At 34.1% G+C, this 17,959-nt stretch overlaps 2 protein-coding genes across 2 annotated transcripts; one reads left to right on the forward strand and one right to left on the reverse strand.

Annotated features, from left to right (window-relative positions):
* Positions 1-739: 739 nt before the first annotated feature.
* On the forward strand, positions 740-2,788 carry LOC104094899 (uncharacterized). Its single transcript, XM_009600917.4, has one exon. The coding sequence runs from the start codon at positions 906-908 to the stop codon at positions 2,481-2,483; it is 1,578 nt and encodes a 525-aa protein (XP_009599212.1). The 5' UTR covers positions 740-905; the 3' UTR covers positions 2,484-2,788.
* Positions 2,789-6,110: 3,322 nt separating this feature from the next.
* Positions 6,111-12,277, reverse strand: LOC104094898 (RNA demethylase ALKBH10B-like). The gene is made up of 7 exons (XM_009600916.4): positions 11,468-12,277; positions 8,287-8,408; positions 8,078-8,195; positions 7,590-7,700; positions 7,333-7,448; positions 7,095-7,249; positions 6,111-6,873 (listed from the first exon to the last, which is right to left on the reverse strand). Exons 1-7 carry the CDS (start codon positions 12,000-12,002, stop codon positions 6,384-6,386), a joined length of 1,647 nt encoding a protein of 548 aa, XP_009599211.1. The 5' UTR covers positions 12,003-12,277; the 3' UTR covers positions 6,111-6,383.
* Between the last annotated feature and the right edge of the window lie 5,682 nt (positions 12,278-17,959).

Consider the following 17,959-nt stretch of genomic DNA (forward strand, 5'->3'; position numbering starts at 1 on the left):
TAACTTCAGCATGCATTAGCAAAAATTCATTAGAAAATTACATACTGCAAGACAAAAATTTAAGCATGTTTAGTCTGAAATTTTAGCAAATGAACTAAAAAATTTAAGCATGTTTAGTCTAAAATTTTAGCAAATGAACTAAATAACTTAAGCATGTTTAGTCTGAAGTTTTAGCAAATAAACTAAATAACCTCAGCATATTCAGACTGAAGTTTCGGATAAAACTCATGACAAAACTGTCGAATGCAGGATAAATAACTTCAGCATGCATTAGCATGAAGTTTTAGCTTCAATGTGAAACAACTTCATGCTATATTAGCATGAAGTTTTAGCTTCAACATAAAACAACTTCATGCTACATTAGCATGAAGTTTTAGCTTCAAGGTGAAACAATTTCATGCAAGTGTGATTATGAAGATGAATCTGGACAAGTTTCTATTTTTTTTGATAAAGTTGTTGATAGGAGAAGAGGAGATATCTTTTCACGAATGAGGTTGCAGATCACGCGATTAATGCGTGATGCAGATTTTATATATTTTGTCAGAGGTGTAATTGTCATATTATTATAAATTTTTTGTCAGCTGGCTATCAAGTTAATAATTTTTATAAATAAGGTACAAGTTAAAATGTGGCACAAATATAAGGTACGACTGCAAATCCCCAAAAAATCTCATTCTTCTTTAAGTTATTCAGGCCCAATACTATAAGAAATAGTCCAGTAAACCACAGAGAGCAAGTGCAAAGCAAAGTAGGCCCGGCAATGAAGTTTCGTCAGAGAGTTGGGAACTGCCAACTGGCGAGAAAACATCATCTAAAAAAATTGACACTTCGACTGAAAGGAAAGAAAAAGCAAAGTGAATATCACCACCACTGAAACTCTTCCCTCCAAATTGATTCACTGAGCTATGAATTTCTTCAAATCTATATTATCTGACGATCCGTATCCGGACCCCCCAATACCCAAAAAGCCCCAAGAATCTACACCTGAACAATCACACAAAACCCCTGACAATGACGTCGACGTTGACCCGGATCACACACCCGATTCAGGATCCGATTCAGCTGCCGACGGTAGTGACGGCGGTGTTTGGAGCTTCGGAGGTCTGTTCAAGACGTTGTCAACTCGATCCGAATCAGTGCTCGAGACGTACCGCAAGGATCTGCAGGAATTCGGATCCGGGTTGAAAAAAGAAACCGAATTGTTCCGTGAAGTAGCTAGTCGGGCCGTTAAGGATCTTCCTAATTCTATCGAGGTTATTGACGGCGTCATCAAATCTACGGCTGAGATTATTTCACAAGGTAAAGATTCCCTTTTAGCATCCTCTGATGATGTTGAACCCGAAACCCCTGATCAAAATCGGGTCTTGAACTCGGCCCGGTACAGTCGGTTCGAATCTCAATTGATTAATATCCAAAATGACCCAAATACATTCTGTTTGGAGCCTGAGGATTTAGAGGAGTACAAGAAGTGGAAATTAGGGTTTGATTTGAAGGAGAAAAATGAGGAAGTTGAGACCTTGATTGGAAAAATTGGATCTTTAGAAGGTATCTACAAAAGGGTTGTGCTTAATGAAGTTGATCATGAGACGTTTTGGTGTCGTTATTTTTATAGAGTGTACAAGCTTGAGCAGCAAGAGAGTGTTAGAGCTAAGCTTGTGAAGAGAGCAATATCTATAGATGATGATGATGAAGAATTGTCTTGGGATGTTGATGATGATGATGATAATGAACAAGAGAGCAATGCCAAATCGAAAGTTGATGAGCAGAGAAAAGAGGGTTCATCTGTTATTGAAAGCTCCGTTGATGATGTAAAGAAATTGGCTTCGGCTGAGAATGAATCTGCTAATAAGGACTCGGCTAATGTTGCAAAGGAAGTGCCTCCGGATAAAAGTGAACCAAGCAAAGAGGATTCAACCAATGTTGTTAAACAGGCCGCTCATAGTGATGAATCAAAAACTTTAAGTTCAGCTACTGTTGGTAGGAAAGAAGAGAATCAGTCTAATGCAGATGGTGCTGGCAAGATCCATGTCGTAGAATCGAGTGGGAATAGCGAAGATAGCAAGAAAGAGGACTCTGAAGTTACTTCTTTGAGTAAGAAGGAGGGGAATAGCGAAGATAGTAAGAAAGAGGACTCTGAAGTTACTTCTTTGAGTAAGAAGGAGGGGAATAGCGAAGATAGTAAGAAAGAAGACCCTGAAGTTACTTCTCTGGATAAAAAGGAGGAGAGGGCGGCAATAGGTGCAGAGGGGAAAGGTGATAAGGATGAATCTGGTAAAGGTGGTGATGTCTCTATAGTGTCAAGTCACAAGACGGGGGCTGATGTGGAGGACTTGGATTGGGCTGAGATTGAAGACATTGAGTGTAATGACGACAAAAAGGCAACTTCTCATGCTGCAAGTTCCAATAGAGCTGATTTGAGGAAGAGGCTTAGTGTTGAAGAGGATGATGAGGATTTGAGTTGGGACATTGAAGATGATGATTAGCCTGTGAAAGATTGATTCTGAGACAAACTTAAGATATGCAGGAAGCCGGATGCCAAAGTTGTCAGTATGCAACATAACTCAAGAGTTGAACGTTAACGCTTGATACCTAGTAAAAGTAAGATAATGTTCTTCGTATCATGCAGTTTGTTTAATCATGATTCATGATTTTCATTCTTTATATTGAAGTTTTAGCTTAATAGTCAAGTTTGTTATGTCCAGCTGTTCATTTATAAAAAGTGAACATGTCTTTCTGCACCTTGTATACTTGGGAAATTTGAATGAAAGCAATGACGTTCATAGACAAAGTGCTATCCTATTATTCTAATGCATTTATAAACTCCCCGGTGAAGTGTGTTCAGTTCTTTTGAATGATGTAGTGAATGCTTGCGATGTGATATATAGAGAAGATTGAATGTCTTTCGCAGAAAATGATCTCTTTTTGTTGGTTTTGTACTTTTTTTTTGGTACTGATGTTGGTTTTGCCAAAGATTAATCCGTAAAATTTATTACTTTATCAAAAAAGGAAAATGCTTGCAATGAGATATATGTCTTGGGAAAGGAGGCAGATTGCCATTAGATAAACGCTGACTGCTCCCCTTCATGTTCTCACCTCCCTCTTCATGAGTCAACTGTCAGTTGAGCTTCTCTGTATTCTACAATTTCCTTGCTCAAACCAAATGTTTTGTTAGCACTTCCTCAGGTGGTCATATACTCGCGTCACTTTAAATTATCTTTGGTCGACCAGTTCAGCCACTTATATAAGCATGAGCACATTAAAATAAGGCAAATCTGCAGAGAGTCTTCAGTTGGATAAAGCTTATCTGTGTCTTTCAGGTAGCCATTTCTATGAAACATAAGAATAAGATGTCATCTGCCCTCAGGGCTTTAGTTCAAGTGGAAAAGGTTGGGGGACATGTGACTTCGGTCCCAAGTCCTGAGCCATGCGAACTAAGCCTGGCATTGAAGTGGTTTAAGGTAGAGAGGCGGGCGCATTATCCCCGAGTTTTGAAGGTTGTTGTTGGTCCTAAGGGTTAGCCCAAGACGGAGTTCCTGGTCATTTAAAAAAATAAAGATGTCTTAAACCACTAATTGGGAGGATGGTATAAAAAATTTCTCCGCCTTTACATTAGGTCAAATGTTTTTGAAGTAATCAGTGTTGTGTATCATGGTAACATTCATGTGAAAATATAGGGGCCAAATTTTCTTGTGGTCACCTCTATTTCTCAGTCTCTTATGCACTTCTGCAGTTATGCTTTTGAACAAGAGCCATCCGTTTAGACCTTGTAAATGTGCTTCCATTTGTGGTATTATTTGTATTCATAAAAAGTCTCCTCGAACGGAAGAAAGGTAAAAGAAGGTGGACAGATGAATAGAAACTAGATACAAAAGGGAACTGTACCTTCCATGTTCTCACCTCCCTATTTCTACACAGAATTTCCTAATCCACTAATGTCATTGTTTTTAAACTCAGAGAAAATACTTTAGCTGCAGGGAGTCCATTTGCTGCACAGCTCGCCATACCATGGAAATATTGGGGTACCTTATACCCTCACCCCCCCCCCCCCCCCCCCTTCTTTTTTTTTTCTTTCTTAATTGGCATCAGTGGTTTAAGTGGTTGTTGCAACTAAATAAAGGATCCTAATCGTATTTCATGAGAGCGAAACTCCTGTAACTTGATAAGCTGAATAACCTGGAGTTCTTTCTACTGCTGCTATTTCTACTTCTAGTATAGAATGATTAAGTACGAAAGGGTCACCTGTACGTAGCTGATGAATTTTAGGGCCCCCTCAACCCAGCATCCCTCCTTTGAAGACTGTCATTAAGGATAAGCATATTCAAGTTATTTGTTGTTTATTCTCTTATATGGTCTGCGGCTACATCGATTTATCAAAAGTAGGGGCGGGCATAGTTTGGGCAAACCCGAAATCCAAATCTAAATTCGAATTTATTGGATTTTTGGATTACAGATTGGATTTCGGATTTAATTTTTAAATTTTTTGAGTTTCGGATTGTATATTGGATTAATTTTTTATACTTTATATTTAATACATTATCTATATGCCAATAGTAATAAGTTCAATACTCTACTCATTAGACTTTATATCATATATTCAATAATAATTACTAAGTTACCGTTAGAATACTTTTATTTGGACATCGTCTTATTATTGCTACTTCTTATCGGCCTTATTAATGTCTTTGTTGTATTTTCTTGATAATGATTTCATTACTTGAATACTTTATTTGGGTGACTGCAGTGAGAATGAAAAACTTTTTAGGTAATTTAACATGAATACTTTATTTGGATGTTTATTTCTGTAAGAAGAAGAAGCATTTAAACTTATAGGGTCAAAACCGAATATTCAAAATATTCAAACCGATTAATCCAAAATCGAACTTAAAGAATCCGATCCAATCAGAGCTTATTTGGATTGGATTTGGATTGCCATTTATTTAATCCGAAAACCGAATATTCATACCAAAATTTTATATTTACTCCGAACTGCCCGAACGCCCAGTCATAGACAAAGGGTTTGTTTGGCACTGACTGGTCTATTCATTGGAGGGGCTCATCTCCAGTTACGTTTCCTATTCAATGAAGTAAATGATGTAGCCATGTTCACAAAGAAATGGACCAGAGGGCAAAAAAATCCCCCAACAGTTTAAGCGTTGTATCTAATTCCGCACACCATCTATAAGAATTCTCCAAATGATTTTTCTAGACCTGCTTCAGAGCCATTCCAAAAACTTTCATTGCCTTGCAATCTAGGAAGAAACTTCGCCCCCAAGAATCAAAGTTTTTGTCTCATATTGGAAATAGATTGAAAGAAGCCAGTATCTGCGTCTGAAGAATTTGGGTCAATCCAAATTTGATAAATCTCATTCTCAAAAAATTGATTAGTGTCCAATGGTCAGGAACTGTTTGCAGGAACACTTTGTTATGCTTCTGTGTTTCCTTACTCTTCTTATCTTTTTAAAATTAAATACAAAACTTAATTAAAACACAGCTGATAAAAAATGATAAGAGACATGTAAATTATCATTGCATGTATGGCTAGTATCAAGTACTGCACTGAATAGTACTGATGGAATGTTTCTGGAGGTGGTGTCTATTTGTCAACAGTTCGTTTGGCAGTCTGAGACCCAATCATTATTCCTTGCACGAAAGACTTTAAAGCAAGGGTCCTTATTTCCTGCTAGTTTACAAAATTTAAGAAGTCACATCTGTCACTTGATTTGCTTGGGTTAAAAAACACTCCACCAGTCCACATGTACACCTAAGGCAACCTCTTTACATCTTGCAATGTTGAACGTGCGATTAGATAAAAGAACATCATTAACTTTTAGCTATAGGAAAGTAATAATAATCGACTATCATATTTTGATCTCACTGTATGTTGGTTAGCTCCACTTCCAGTCGCAAAGTAATGTCTACTGGACTTGAGATGAAGTCTAAAACCAAATTTCCTCTGGCATTTGCTGAAAACCCCCTTTATTGAGGAGTTCTGAGCATGTTAGCATGTTAAGGATGAACCAGTCAATGAAGATGAATTCCAGTTCAGGAAGCACAAAAACTATGTGTAATTTACCTAAAATGATCCCCTACTGATCTTAGAGAGATGGATGTTGAAAACAAAACCTTAAATACAAAATTCAGCCTGTTGCTTGGCTAATACACACTCCATTTACCTAAGCTCAGTAGTTATCTCTAAAGCCTACCATGGCTGGCATAGGTGGACAGGTATAGCAGCCAACGCCTAATGTCTACCTTAAAAAAGAAGGAAAATCCTTGTGAAAACCATAAGAAAAAAGAAAGCAAATTCATTCTCACTCATTGTACACAGTAGGAGAAAGCCCCTTCAGCTACAAAGGGTGTTTAAAGACTTCAAACTGGAGAATCTATGGTGATTTCCCATCAAGATCCAAACTTGGTTCTGAAGTGGTCTCTGATTTAGGTGAGTCACTAGGGGTAGGCAGTGCAAGGAACCGTCCTCTTTGAGCACGCGGCGGAAGATGCTTTGCAGGTTTTCTGGATCCACCATTCCATGGCAAAAATACACCAGTACCACCACGAGGAGCCTTTCGGGGGCTCATAACTAGTGGACGCGCCACTGGTGCTAGCATAACCATCGGAGCTCGAAGGACACCCCATTTGGGGATCACATCCATTGGCTCATAACCATTGTGAACTCCATTTGCAGTTGCATATTGTGTTGGAACACCAGGTTGCCATAAGGTCATGGCTCTAGTCAGAGGAGCAACTTCTGGAAAATTGTTTCCAATCTCTGTTCTGACTTTAAAGAATGTAATTGTAACTCTTTTGTTAGGAGATGAGCACATGGCATGCCTGGCCATATCAGCACTATTCCCCCTCATGACCAAAAGAGACCTGCCAAAATGTTGAACAAATGGGAGAAAACCAACCATAAGTAAGAATAGTCATTTTGGGGGAAAAAAAGGGGGAAAAACAAGTGCAAGTTCCTATCAAAAGAAGCTCGTTAACAGATTGGAATCCCTATCAGCATTTTCCTCAAGCAACATGCAAAAGCTTAAAGATGGGCAAATCAAACTTCATCTGAGTAAAAACCCTCAAATAAATGAAGTACATACCCCTCTTTAAGAGAAAGCATGAGCGATCCTTTGTAGTTCCCTTCACTATCGCTCACAAGACTTCGCCCAAATGCCATCATTGATTCAGCCAGGAGAAGGGTGGAGACTGGCTGTTCCAAGTGAGGTGGTTTCAGGAAAGGCTGCGAATACTCCCCCTAAATAAGCAGCACAAAAGCATTTAGGCTTCGTTTTTATATTGCTGAAAATACAGCAGGCAATCTAAAATAAGATCATATACCTCATCAAAGAAGTTGATAATGCAGCTGTTAGGTCTTCTACTCTCTGATATTAGATGCCACTGAATCAGGTGGTCTATGACACCTTCCAGAAGAGCTGGAATGGGCTCATTGTTACCTGAAAGTTGATATTTCCAAATTATGACAAATATAGTAGAAATTAGACTTGAACATTAAAGTTGAGAATTGGGGTCAAATCGTATACAACAACAATATAGTAACAACAGATAGATAGGTTTTAAGACACAGCTTTTCTTACTCTTTTGATATGTGGTATCCTCTTTTACATGCCCAAAAATTGGTGCACCGAGTTGAATCAGCTCTCTTTTGCTGCCCTTCACCTGCTGGTTGTACAAAATAAAAGTTTCACCTGAAACACGATCACACATAAATCAGGAAATATCCAAGATCACACATTGATGAAGTACTTGTAAATCAGATTAATGACATTGCAGGCGTCGCAAAACTTGCCAGGATTATAAAAAAGTCACAAACTCCACTTATTATGGACAATTAGATGTAGTTATCTTTTAGGCAAGACAGTGTAATGTTAGTGTATATTAGTTAAACCTTTTTTAAGAAAGGCCTATTATAGTAATTTAAGACAGCTGCAATTAGTCAAAAAGAAAAACGAATCGCCAAACCTGCTCCAGCAAACCTACAGAAGGTGTCCTTTACTATCTCATAACTTCGCCCCAAAAAGGAAACAACAATAACTATAAAAGCGTCACGAATCACAGGATCCACCTGAGAGTTCACCATTTTGACCAGCAACTCGAAGTTCATTCACAAGGTCATCTAACTTAGAGAGTTCATTCGGAGTAAATATGTCTTCGAATAACTTCAGACCTCTTACAACATTCACCTGAAATCGCAATATATGGAAATGTGGATCAACAATAGGTTTAATATGTGAAAGCTTTGGATGTAAAATATCTAGGAAATGGAGGACTTACCATATGTCCTTTGACTGGTTCCTTTGATACAAACCCCTTAGTCATCTTGATCTGGTCATGCCTTGTCTCACAATTTTCATGGTTTGAGCAAAGTTCCACAGAATCCTGTACTTCTTGGGATCCTATAAAATGAAAGAAAGCATTTAAGTATGTGCATACTCTCGAAAATTTTCACTAAATAGGTTAATTATTGCATATTTTTACCCCATTAAATCATTTAACCTTAATAAATTAATATAATTTGATGTTAAAACCCCCGTAATGTTATACCATTGACATGACCATGTTACTTTGGTTATGAGACAACAACAGTTGTTTTGCAGACACAATATTCACAGTGGTGTTAAGTGTTAGTTTCTGGCTAATTTAGCTAACAGACAAAAGTACGGCCCTTGCCAAACAGGAAAAAAAAGGACAATGGCACAGAATGTTTCTAGTTGACCACATTATAGTTGATGGAAATGACACCATAACATTCTGAAGAGAAGTCATTGTAAAAGAATGGGGCAAAATGAACTAGTCCCCACATAATGATACCAAACGAGTGGTACTTATGGAGTCCAATTCCATTATTCTTCACATAACCACCATTGATAAGCCCCCCAAAAATAGGGTAAAGTTTTTAAAAGTGATTACAGCTAATTTTTTTTATAGAGACTAGATGGATAACCTGAAATTGGTTAAACTACATTGCTAGTATAAATATTCTTTACAAGACAAAAAAGTGTTGTTCGGGTCAGCACCCTCCAACTACAACCCTAGGGTTGTGGGTTCGAGTCATCAAAAGGAGCAGTAACTTCAACAAGGGATCAAAGGGGAGGATAAAAAAAAATATTCTTTATATAATTGGGATAATAGTTTAAATGAAATATTTTTAAATATCTATACACTAAAAATGTATTATGCTATTAAGTAATTTAAAAGCTATCATAGGTAAGCATAACAAGCATATTACCAGTAAAAAATTCTTATATAGTAGTAATACTTAGAATGTGTATAATTTAAGTCCAAAAAATAAACATTCCACCAAAGCATTGCGACAAAAAAGGAAAGCAGCCTGCACTAACATATGGGGAGGAAAGAGAAATAGCGATGGGTGGGCCCACACTATAAAAGCTACCAAATGAATACGGAATTACTATTACAAGTCCGCTTGGCCCAATGCCCCAAAATTATTGGATCACACAAAAAGTGAACCAGCCACCCAGGACAACGGGGTGAACTCGCCATAGTCTTAACGATTTACATCAGTACTCGCCATTTCATTTTATACTATATTAAATTAATTGTGTTTTAAATTATCTAGTATGAATGTGTATTATTATTACATTAATTTTTATTTTAAGAAAGTTTTCATATATAGAAATAATTTAATTATATTCAATTTTATTTCTAAAAATATGATTCTCTTACTTCTTAAATTTAGTGTCTAGTCAAATTAATTTTTTTAATAACTACACCTAAAACTAGCCAAACCTTAGCTAAGATGAAGCCAACGAGACAGAGCCATGACGTTGGTCAAAACATCATACGTTTGAGACCACCTACTAAATAAAGCAAAAAAAGAATTAAATGAGCCAATGATACCCACATCGAGGCATCCAACTAACTAGTAACTAGCATAAGCGTGTTTCATACACCGCAACTCACTGTGGTTCTGAATTCTGATTCTGCTGCACCCAACACCTAACATTACAACAAGCTTTTTCTTCTTTCAAACCTTTTTCCCATCAAAACCTTGGGAAGTCAACAGCATTTAACTAATCATTTTCATTTCCAATTCGAGAGCGATTGGAATTGGCATTGTAAAGCTGAAAATCTGGAGATTTCGGGTGATTTTGCCAGTTTTACTTTAACAAAACTGTCTTCTTTTTCACAGTAAAGTAAGTCGAGAAGGATGAGAACTTTCACTTTGAATTCAATACACCAAAACAATGTGATTTTGGATCGAATAGTGTGAGGAAAATTTTAGTGGGCGTTTGGACATAAGAATTGTAAAATATCAGAAAAAAGTTTTAAAATAAAGTAAAATTCAAGTAAAAATAGTATCTGAAAATTAGAGTTGTGTCGGACATAAATAAATATGAAACAGTTTTTGAATTTTTTTGAGTGATTTTTTTTTGAAAGCAGGTTTTTGGAGTTAGAAAATTTCCAAAATATTCTAAAATTCAACTTCACGTGAAATTTGAAATTCATTGACAAAAACCGATCCCGAAAAAAGTAAAAAAAAAATTGAAAACTGAAATTTCTCCCATGTCACGTTTCAATTTTTCCACAAGCTGAAAAGGACTGAACGCGGGAGCAAGGATTAGATTTCCTACTGCTTGACTTTGATTTTTCTTCTTCCATTGAGTGCTCGGGGGATAGAAAGAATATTCCCTCTTTGGTGTTCAATTGGATCTTTTTTTTCGAAAAAATAAAATTCAAAGAATTTTTCAACCTTTTATGGAAACAAAAAGAGAAATATAGAGAAATTTTCTTGTCACTAAGGAACGTGGCGGGATAGGTAATATTCTTTTAGTTCTAATTAAGAGTTTCGAGTTCGAGTAATGAGAATAAAGAAATGAGCGTTTTTTGTAAATTTAACCAAATAAAAAAAAAGAGAAATTTCATCATTTCAAATTCTAGAGTTAGATTGAGATCATTCATCCCAAAAACAATAGTCAGATTGAAAGTGAAAGGATCAACACATTTAATAATTTTCTGTTTGAAGTCAGATTTCTTAATTTTTTTGAAATAAAGTTTACCTTTTTAGAAACAACATAAAAGATACAACAAAATCAAAATCTTTTCTAATAACAAACTTTTAAAACACGTTCTGAAAAAGCCATAATGAAACTTTGACTTTCCCAATAATAGTAATAGCATTCTTTTTTGGACTTAAGATGAATTTCTAGATAATTAAGCATTAAAACTCTTGAAAGCACACACAAGTCTCTTTCAAGGAGATAAACAGAGTCACAGAATTCCGGACCGCCGCTCAATTCTAAATTCTAAGAGATATTTAGAAAACAGAGCAAAAATGACATAGTACAAGATTTGGAAATGAAGGAATATTCTCTATATTTTAATTCCGATTATTGAAACACCTTCCAATTATTTTATGCACCTGAATTAAATGACCGAAATATTTAAAACAAATAATATAATAGTAAATCTTTTCATTAAAAAAAATACTTACCTGTATCCGTGATCTCACTTTCCGGCGATCCATTTGAATCCTCTCTGATTGAATCTTCATCTACCACCTCACCGCCTCCATTTTCGGAGTTCTCAAACGACTCTTCGTCATGACATTTAGCCTTTTCATTAAGCAATTCTTTCACTTCACTCTCCTTTTCTTCTTCTTTTACATCACTCTGTTCCACGTCCGTCACCTTTCTAGCGGCGACTTTTTTGAGCTCAAGCGTGACATCAGCAATGGAATAATACTTCTGCATCTGAAGAATTGGAATCCAATTCAGTCTCCGGCGATGTATGGCGGCGAAAACAGATTCGTATTCCGATCGGCCGCCTTCCAGCTGAGTAATATGGTTACAGAGCGCATCAATAATCGCATTCGCAGCGGCAAACTCGCCCCTGAACCACGCTAAAATGGCATCCTTAGCAAATGTCTCAGACATCATGGGAGGTGGTTGGACCACTGGAGCACCACCAGCTGTAGGCATAAAGTGAACTCGATCGGAATTCGCAACAACGCCGGCTGCCGGCGGCATATTGAAACAGGCAGTATGAAAATTTAACCCAAAAGGATCAATCAGGTGAAATTAAAGATTCCAAATTCTTTGGGCCAGTTGAAATTCTAGGCTGTTTGAATAGTCTAAATGAGTGCTAACAATAATCGTATAGCTCTCAGTACGTGTCGGCCTATATTTCGGTTGAAGATTTTCGGGGTTTTCTAGAAGGAGATGAAAATTAGCACAAACAAACAAGGCGTTAGAGAGAGAGAGAGAGAGAGATTTTGGGGTTTGGAGGAGAGGTTTTCGTTTGGTATTTATTTATTTAGAAGGCGTCTATGGAGGCTTTTACGATGGAGATTTGGGGTGGGAAGTCCGTGGGTAGGTGGGGCCACCTAGCACCCTGGCAAAAAATGTCAAAATCGAGATTTTTATTACTCCATTAAGTATGTACTAATTTGTTTTTACCTAATTAAACTTGATTTGGTTGATTTATTAGAGATTCTCAATGCAATTAACATTGTTGTCCGAAATATGTGATGGTTCATTAATTGCATTGATAATAATAGTAAGTGATGGTTATACATATTACACGCGGAATATATTTCAGCGATTTATTTAAAATTTTATTAAGTACAGTAACTTTTTTCTCTTTGTATGGGCGGAAGCTATTAAGAACCACCAAATAATTAGTTATCAAAGTTCGGAAGTCACGAAGTAATTTTTTTAATATTGACTATTTCAAGACAAATTACGTTAGGTTTAATGGTTTAGCACTCAAGTCATTACGACGAGAAGATAAGAAGAGAGGAGGCATGTTTTCATATATACTACTTCACCATTCCATTTTCAGTATTCTATTTTCAGTTCTATTCTTATCTCTCAATATTCTATTTTCAGTTATAATTCTTAAGGTGATTATATATTTACGTTGATATATAAGGCACTACCATTGTAATTAATATATATTGTATGAATAAATGACGGTTCGTTAAACCCATTATTAAGCAATAGAAATAACTTGTGGATTATACATATTACACATGAAATATTTTTAAGTGAGTTACTTTAAATTTCATCATTAACTAACTTTTTGTCCTTGTGTGGCAAGAAGCTAGTAGGAAACGACCACATAAATAATTACCAAAGTTCGAACTCATGAAGTAATTTTTTATTATTGAATATTTCAAGGCAAATTATGTCATATTACAATAATTTAACATTCAAGTCAATAATATTTAAAGTGATTTACGATAGAAGATAAGAAAAGAGGAGGTCTGTTCTCGGACCACATCACCACCCCCTCGTTACTAGTGTGATTTCATAGCCAGTAGTATCTCTTACTGTACAATTTTCGAGATAATAAAGAGACTACTAAGAGAGATAATCACCTTTAAGAATTACTCCCTCTGTTCCTACGAACCTGTTTGACTGGGCATAGAGTATAAAAAAAATAAAAACTTTTATAATTTGTAATCCTAAACAAGTCAAAAAGGGATCCAGAGTATTTGTATGGTTATAAAAGCTTCTCATTAAGGGTAGAATTGTAAGTTTAAGCAAAAATTATTACCAAATTTAGAAATGGGTCATTCTTTTTGGAACGGACCAAAAAGAAAATACGTTCACATAAATTGAAATAAATTGAAACAGAGAGAGTATAAAAGGGATTACTATTTACTAATGCAATTAATGTTATTGTATGAACAAGTGGCGGTTCGTTAAACCCATAACTAAGCAATAAAAAGATCTGTGAATTATATATATTACATGTGAAATATATATATCATTAAGTGAGTTACTTTAAATTTAATTAAAGTAATTAATAGAGAACAATAGTAGTTACTAAAGTTCGAACTCATGGAATAATTTTTGAATATTGACCATTTCACGGCAGATTACGTTATACTACAATGATTTAACATTCAAGTCAATAATGTTCAAAGAAAATTGTGGTAAGAAGATAAGAAAAGAGGATGTCCGTTCTCAGGCTACCTCACAACTCCTTCGTTATTAGTGTTACTTGATAGTCACTCTCACTATTTAATATCCAATTCTATGCTTAACGATGGTTATATATTTATAATAATATTTACGGAAAAGGGACAGAAATGCCCTTAACGTATTAGAAATGGTTAAAAAATGCCCTCATTTTACCTATGAGTTCAAATTTGTCCTTAATGTTATTTTTAGGCTTAAAAATGCCCCTCTCTTAACGGACAAATGATATTGCATTGATGGGCATTTTAACATTAAGGGCAAATTTGAACCCATAGTTGGAAGGAAGACATTTTTGAGCCATTTCTAATACGTTAAGGGCATTTCTGACCCTTTTTCGTTTTAATTAAACATATAACATTTATTTAGTCTGGAAAAAAGTGAATTATTTTTACTAAAAACTGAAAAAAATAAAAAAAATATTTTTTTTTCAGTTTTTACAAAAAATATTCTTTAAAAAAAACTGAAAAATATTTTCTAAAATAATATTTTTGTAAAAACTGAAAAAAAAACTGAAAAGCAATTTTCTAAAGTAATGTTTTTGTAAAAGCTAAAAAAAAAATATTTCCTCTTCTTCTTCCTTCCTTGTTTGTCTATATACTTTCTAAGTTTATTTTTTATATACTTTAGTTCTTCTAATGAGTTAGTACATCAAAATTGAAATATTTTTGTTTTTTTCAGTTTTTAGTAAAAAAAAAAAAATCACTTTTTTCCAGACTAAATAAATGCTACATATTTAATTAAAATGCCATTTTTCGAGAACTCAGAAAGCCAATCTATTTCTAAATAAATGATACATGTTTAACTAAATAAATGCTACATTTTCCGAGACTAATGAATTTTTTTTTTACTAAAAACTGAAAAAAACGAAAATATTTCAGTTTTGATATACTGACTCATTAGAAGAACTAAATATATAAAAATGAACTCAGAAAGCATATGGACAAACAAGGAAGGAAGAAGAAGAGGAGATATTTTGTTTCAACTTTTACAAAAACATTGCTTTAGAAAATTGCTTTTCAGTTTTTTTTTCCAGTTTTTACAAAAATATTATTTTAGAAAATATTTTTCAGCTTTTTTTAAAGCAGTTTTTTTTTATAAAAACTGGGAAAAAAATATTTTCATTTTTTTCAAGTTTTTAGTAAAAAACAATTCACTTTTTCCCGGACTAAATAAATGTTACATGTTTAATTAAAACGTCCATCAATGCCACATCATCTTTCCATTGAGAGAGGGGCATTTTTAAGCCTAAAAATTACATTAAGTATAAATTTGAACTCATAGATGGAAGGAGAGTATTTTTAAGCCATTTCTAATACGTTAAGGGGATTTCTGACCCTTTTCCGTAATATATAAGACATTGCTAATGCAATTAATATTGTTGTTTGAATAAGTGGTGGATAGTTAAGCAATAGTAATAATTTACAGATTTTATATATATATATATATATATATATATATATATATATTCACATAAAATATCTTTAGGCAAGTTATTTAAAATTTCATAATTAACTAACCTTTTCTCCTTGCGTGACAAGAAGCTAGTAATAAACGATCAAATAAATAATCATTAAATTTGAAACTCACAAATTGATTCTTGAATATTGACCATTTCAAAGCAGATTACGATGATTTATCATTCACGTCAATAATGTTCAAAGAGAATCACAACGGGAGGATAAGAAAAGAGGAGGTCAGTTCTCGAACTACTTTACCACTCCTTGGATTTTAATGTTATTGCATAGCCAAATTTATCTCTCCCTGTTCTATTTTAAATTGCATAAATCCTAAAGGTGATTATATATTTACGTTAATATATAAGACATTACTAATGTAATTAATATTGCTGCATGCATGATCGAACAAGTGGTGGTTCGTTATACACATAATTAAGTAATAAGAATAATTTGTGGATTATATAAGATATATTATCTTTCTCCGAAATCCGAATCATATCAAGTTTCGTTTAGTCTGTTTTCTTAATTTCCTCACATAGTTGGTAAGGAGTAAGGATTGTCCAAATAAGTAATAACGAAAATGTGATTCGAATATTGCGCTCTTCAAGAGTCTTGACAAATAATACTTATCTGGTTATAATTAACATTTTATCATTCAAGTCAATAATATTCGAGCAGAATCACAAGAACACAATATATTAAAGAGAAATGGAAATCTTCACTTGACGTAAATGAAATAAACTTAGAAGAAATAGATAATGTATAGTTCCTATTCTTGTACACCTCAATCGGTTGGAGGATGTCAGTTCTCGCACCGTTTTACCTGTACTCCTTGGCTTGGCTATTAGTGTTATTGCCATAGAACTTTTCCTATTCAATTTCTGGTAATATACTTCTCAACTCTGTTTTGTTGTTTCGTATCTCTCTCATTTCCATCTGGTACTATAGTTCTCAACTCTTTAAATTTTGGTATCGCCCCTGCTTTCTGTTGGTCAAGCTAATGCAATCCTTTTTTCCCTAGACTAATGCGGTCCTTTGTAGCTTTGTAACCAGCGATAATGGATAATCACTAATACTTTTTTTTTATTGCACTAAAGTTATTAAACTAATTTTTATATTGGTAAAACAACTCAATTACCTTAGTATCACGAAAGTAACAAAAATATTTACCCAACTTTACCTAAATATAATAGAAAATAACAAGGAAGACATGACGATATCGAACATAATATTATTTTATGATATTTAAGTAATGTTGAGGAACACAATATTACAAGCTTGCGTTAAATTGAGAAGTGAATGTTGTTCCCACACATTCATATTTGTGATGTAACATTCACATGTTTTCTGTTGGTACCTCTTTTTACTATTTTTTTACTTTTTAACCCATTGTGCACGAGAAATATGGTGAGATCTAATCCACCTTTTGGCAAGATTATCTACGAACAAATAAAGAAATGTCATTAAGTAATTACTTGAAATAAAAATTACTAGTATTAATTAAGGTCGATAATTTATTGTCGATAATTGAAGCATTCATAAGGTCTTTCGACTTTAGTAATAAAAATGCATAGTAAAATGGTTATTAATTTATATTAATCTAAAGGAGAACTAATATTGCATGGTTTTAATTGATAATTAAAAGAGGCATATATATGTCGATATTATTAACAATCAAAAATAGAAATGTTTAAAAAACATTAATTATTAGAGAAGTGGCTAATAGATTAGTTTTTTCCTTAAAAAGGTAAAGAAAAATATATGCTTATTACTTATTGAATATGGAATTAGAGATAAATTTTCATACTCAGCTAAGTTTCCTGAAATCTCCTAAAGCCGCCAGCATGGGTTCATTTTATGAATGCATTGTTGGAGCTCTCTCATTAGAATTCTTCTTCTTTCCTGTCGGCGGTCAATTTCCTAATAAATCACACATTTTTCAAACCCTAATAAAGCCACGCGGTAGGGTATATGAATTATAAAGTGAAGGAAATGTGGAAAAGCGATGGAAAAGAAACAATAATAACATTAATATCTATTTATATCCAAACTAGTTGAAGTCGGATATATCAATCTTTAATATTTATTACACCTATTTGAATTTATTATTTTGCAGATTTATCATAAGTTTATTAATTTTATGTTGTAAGTCAACCTACTATAATCGTTCGAACTTGAGATTGATTGTAAATTATGGACGAAAAATAACAACAGTAATAATGATCAAGCCTCAATACCAAATTAATTGGGATTGGATTTCTAAATCTTTAATATTCATTTTGTTTTATTTGATTCAAAGTTCGAATGCTTCATCTCAAATGTTCCCCTTTTTGATATATGTTGAGACATAATATATGAGTAGTTAAAGGTGTATTTTCATTAAAATTTAAACTTTTAAAAAAAACATGAAACTAGAACATGTAAGAGGTCCTAAGTTTAAATCTTGTTACTCGAAAGACAAAAATATTTTTACGTGTTGGTCCGTAAAATTAAAAAGAATTAGATTCACACGTCTTATTTCGTCGAATACTTGCTATATGC

This window comes from Nicotiana tomentosiformis, chromosome 1, assembly GCF_000390325.3.
Source record: "Nicotiana tomentosiformis chromosome 1, ASM39032v3, whole genome shotgun sequence".
NCBI classification, from domain to species: Eukaryota; Viridiplantae; Streptophyta; class Magnoliopsida; order Solanales; family Solanaceae; genus Nicotiana; species Nicotiana tomentosiformis.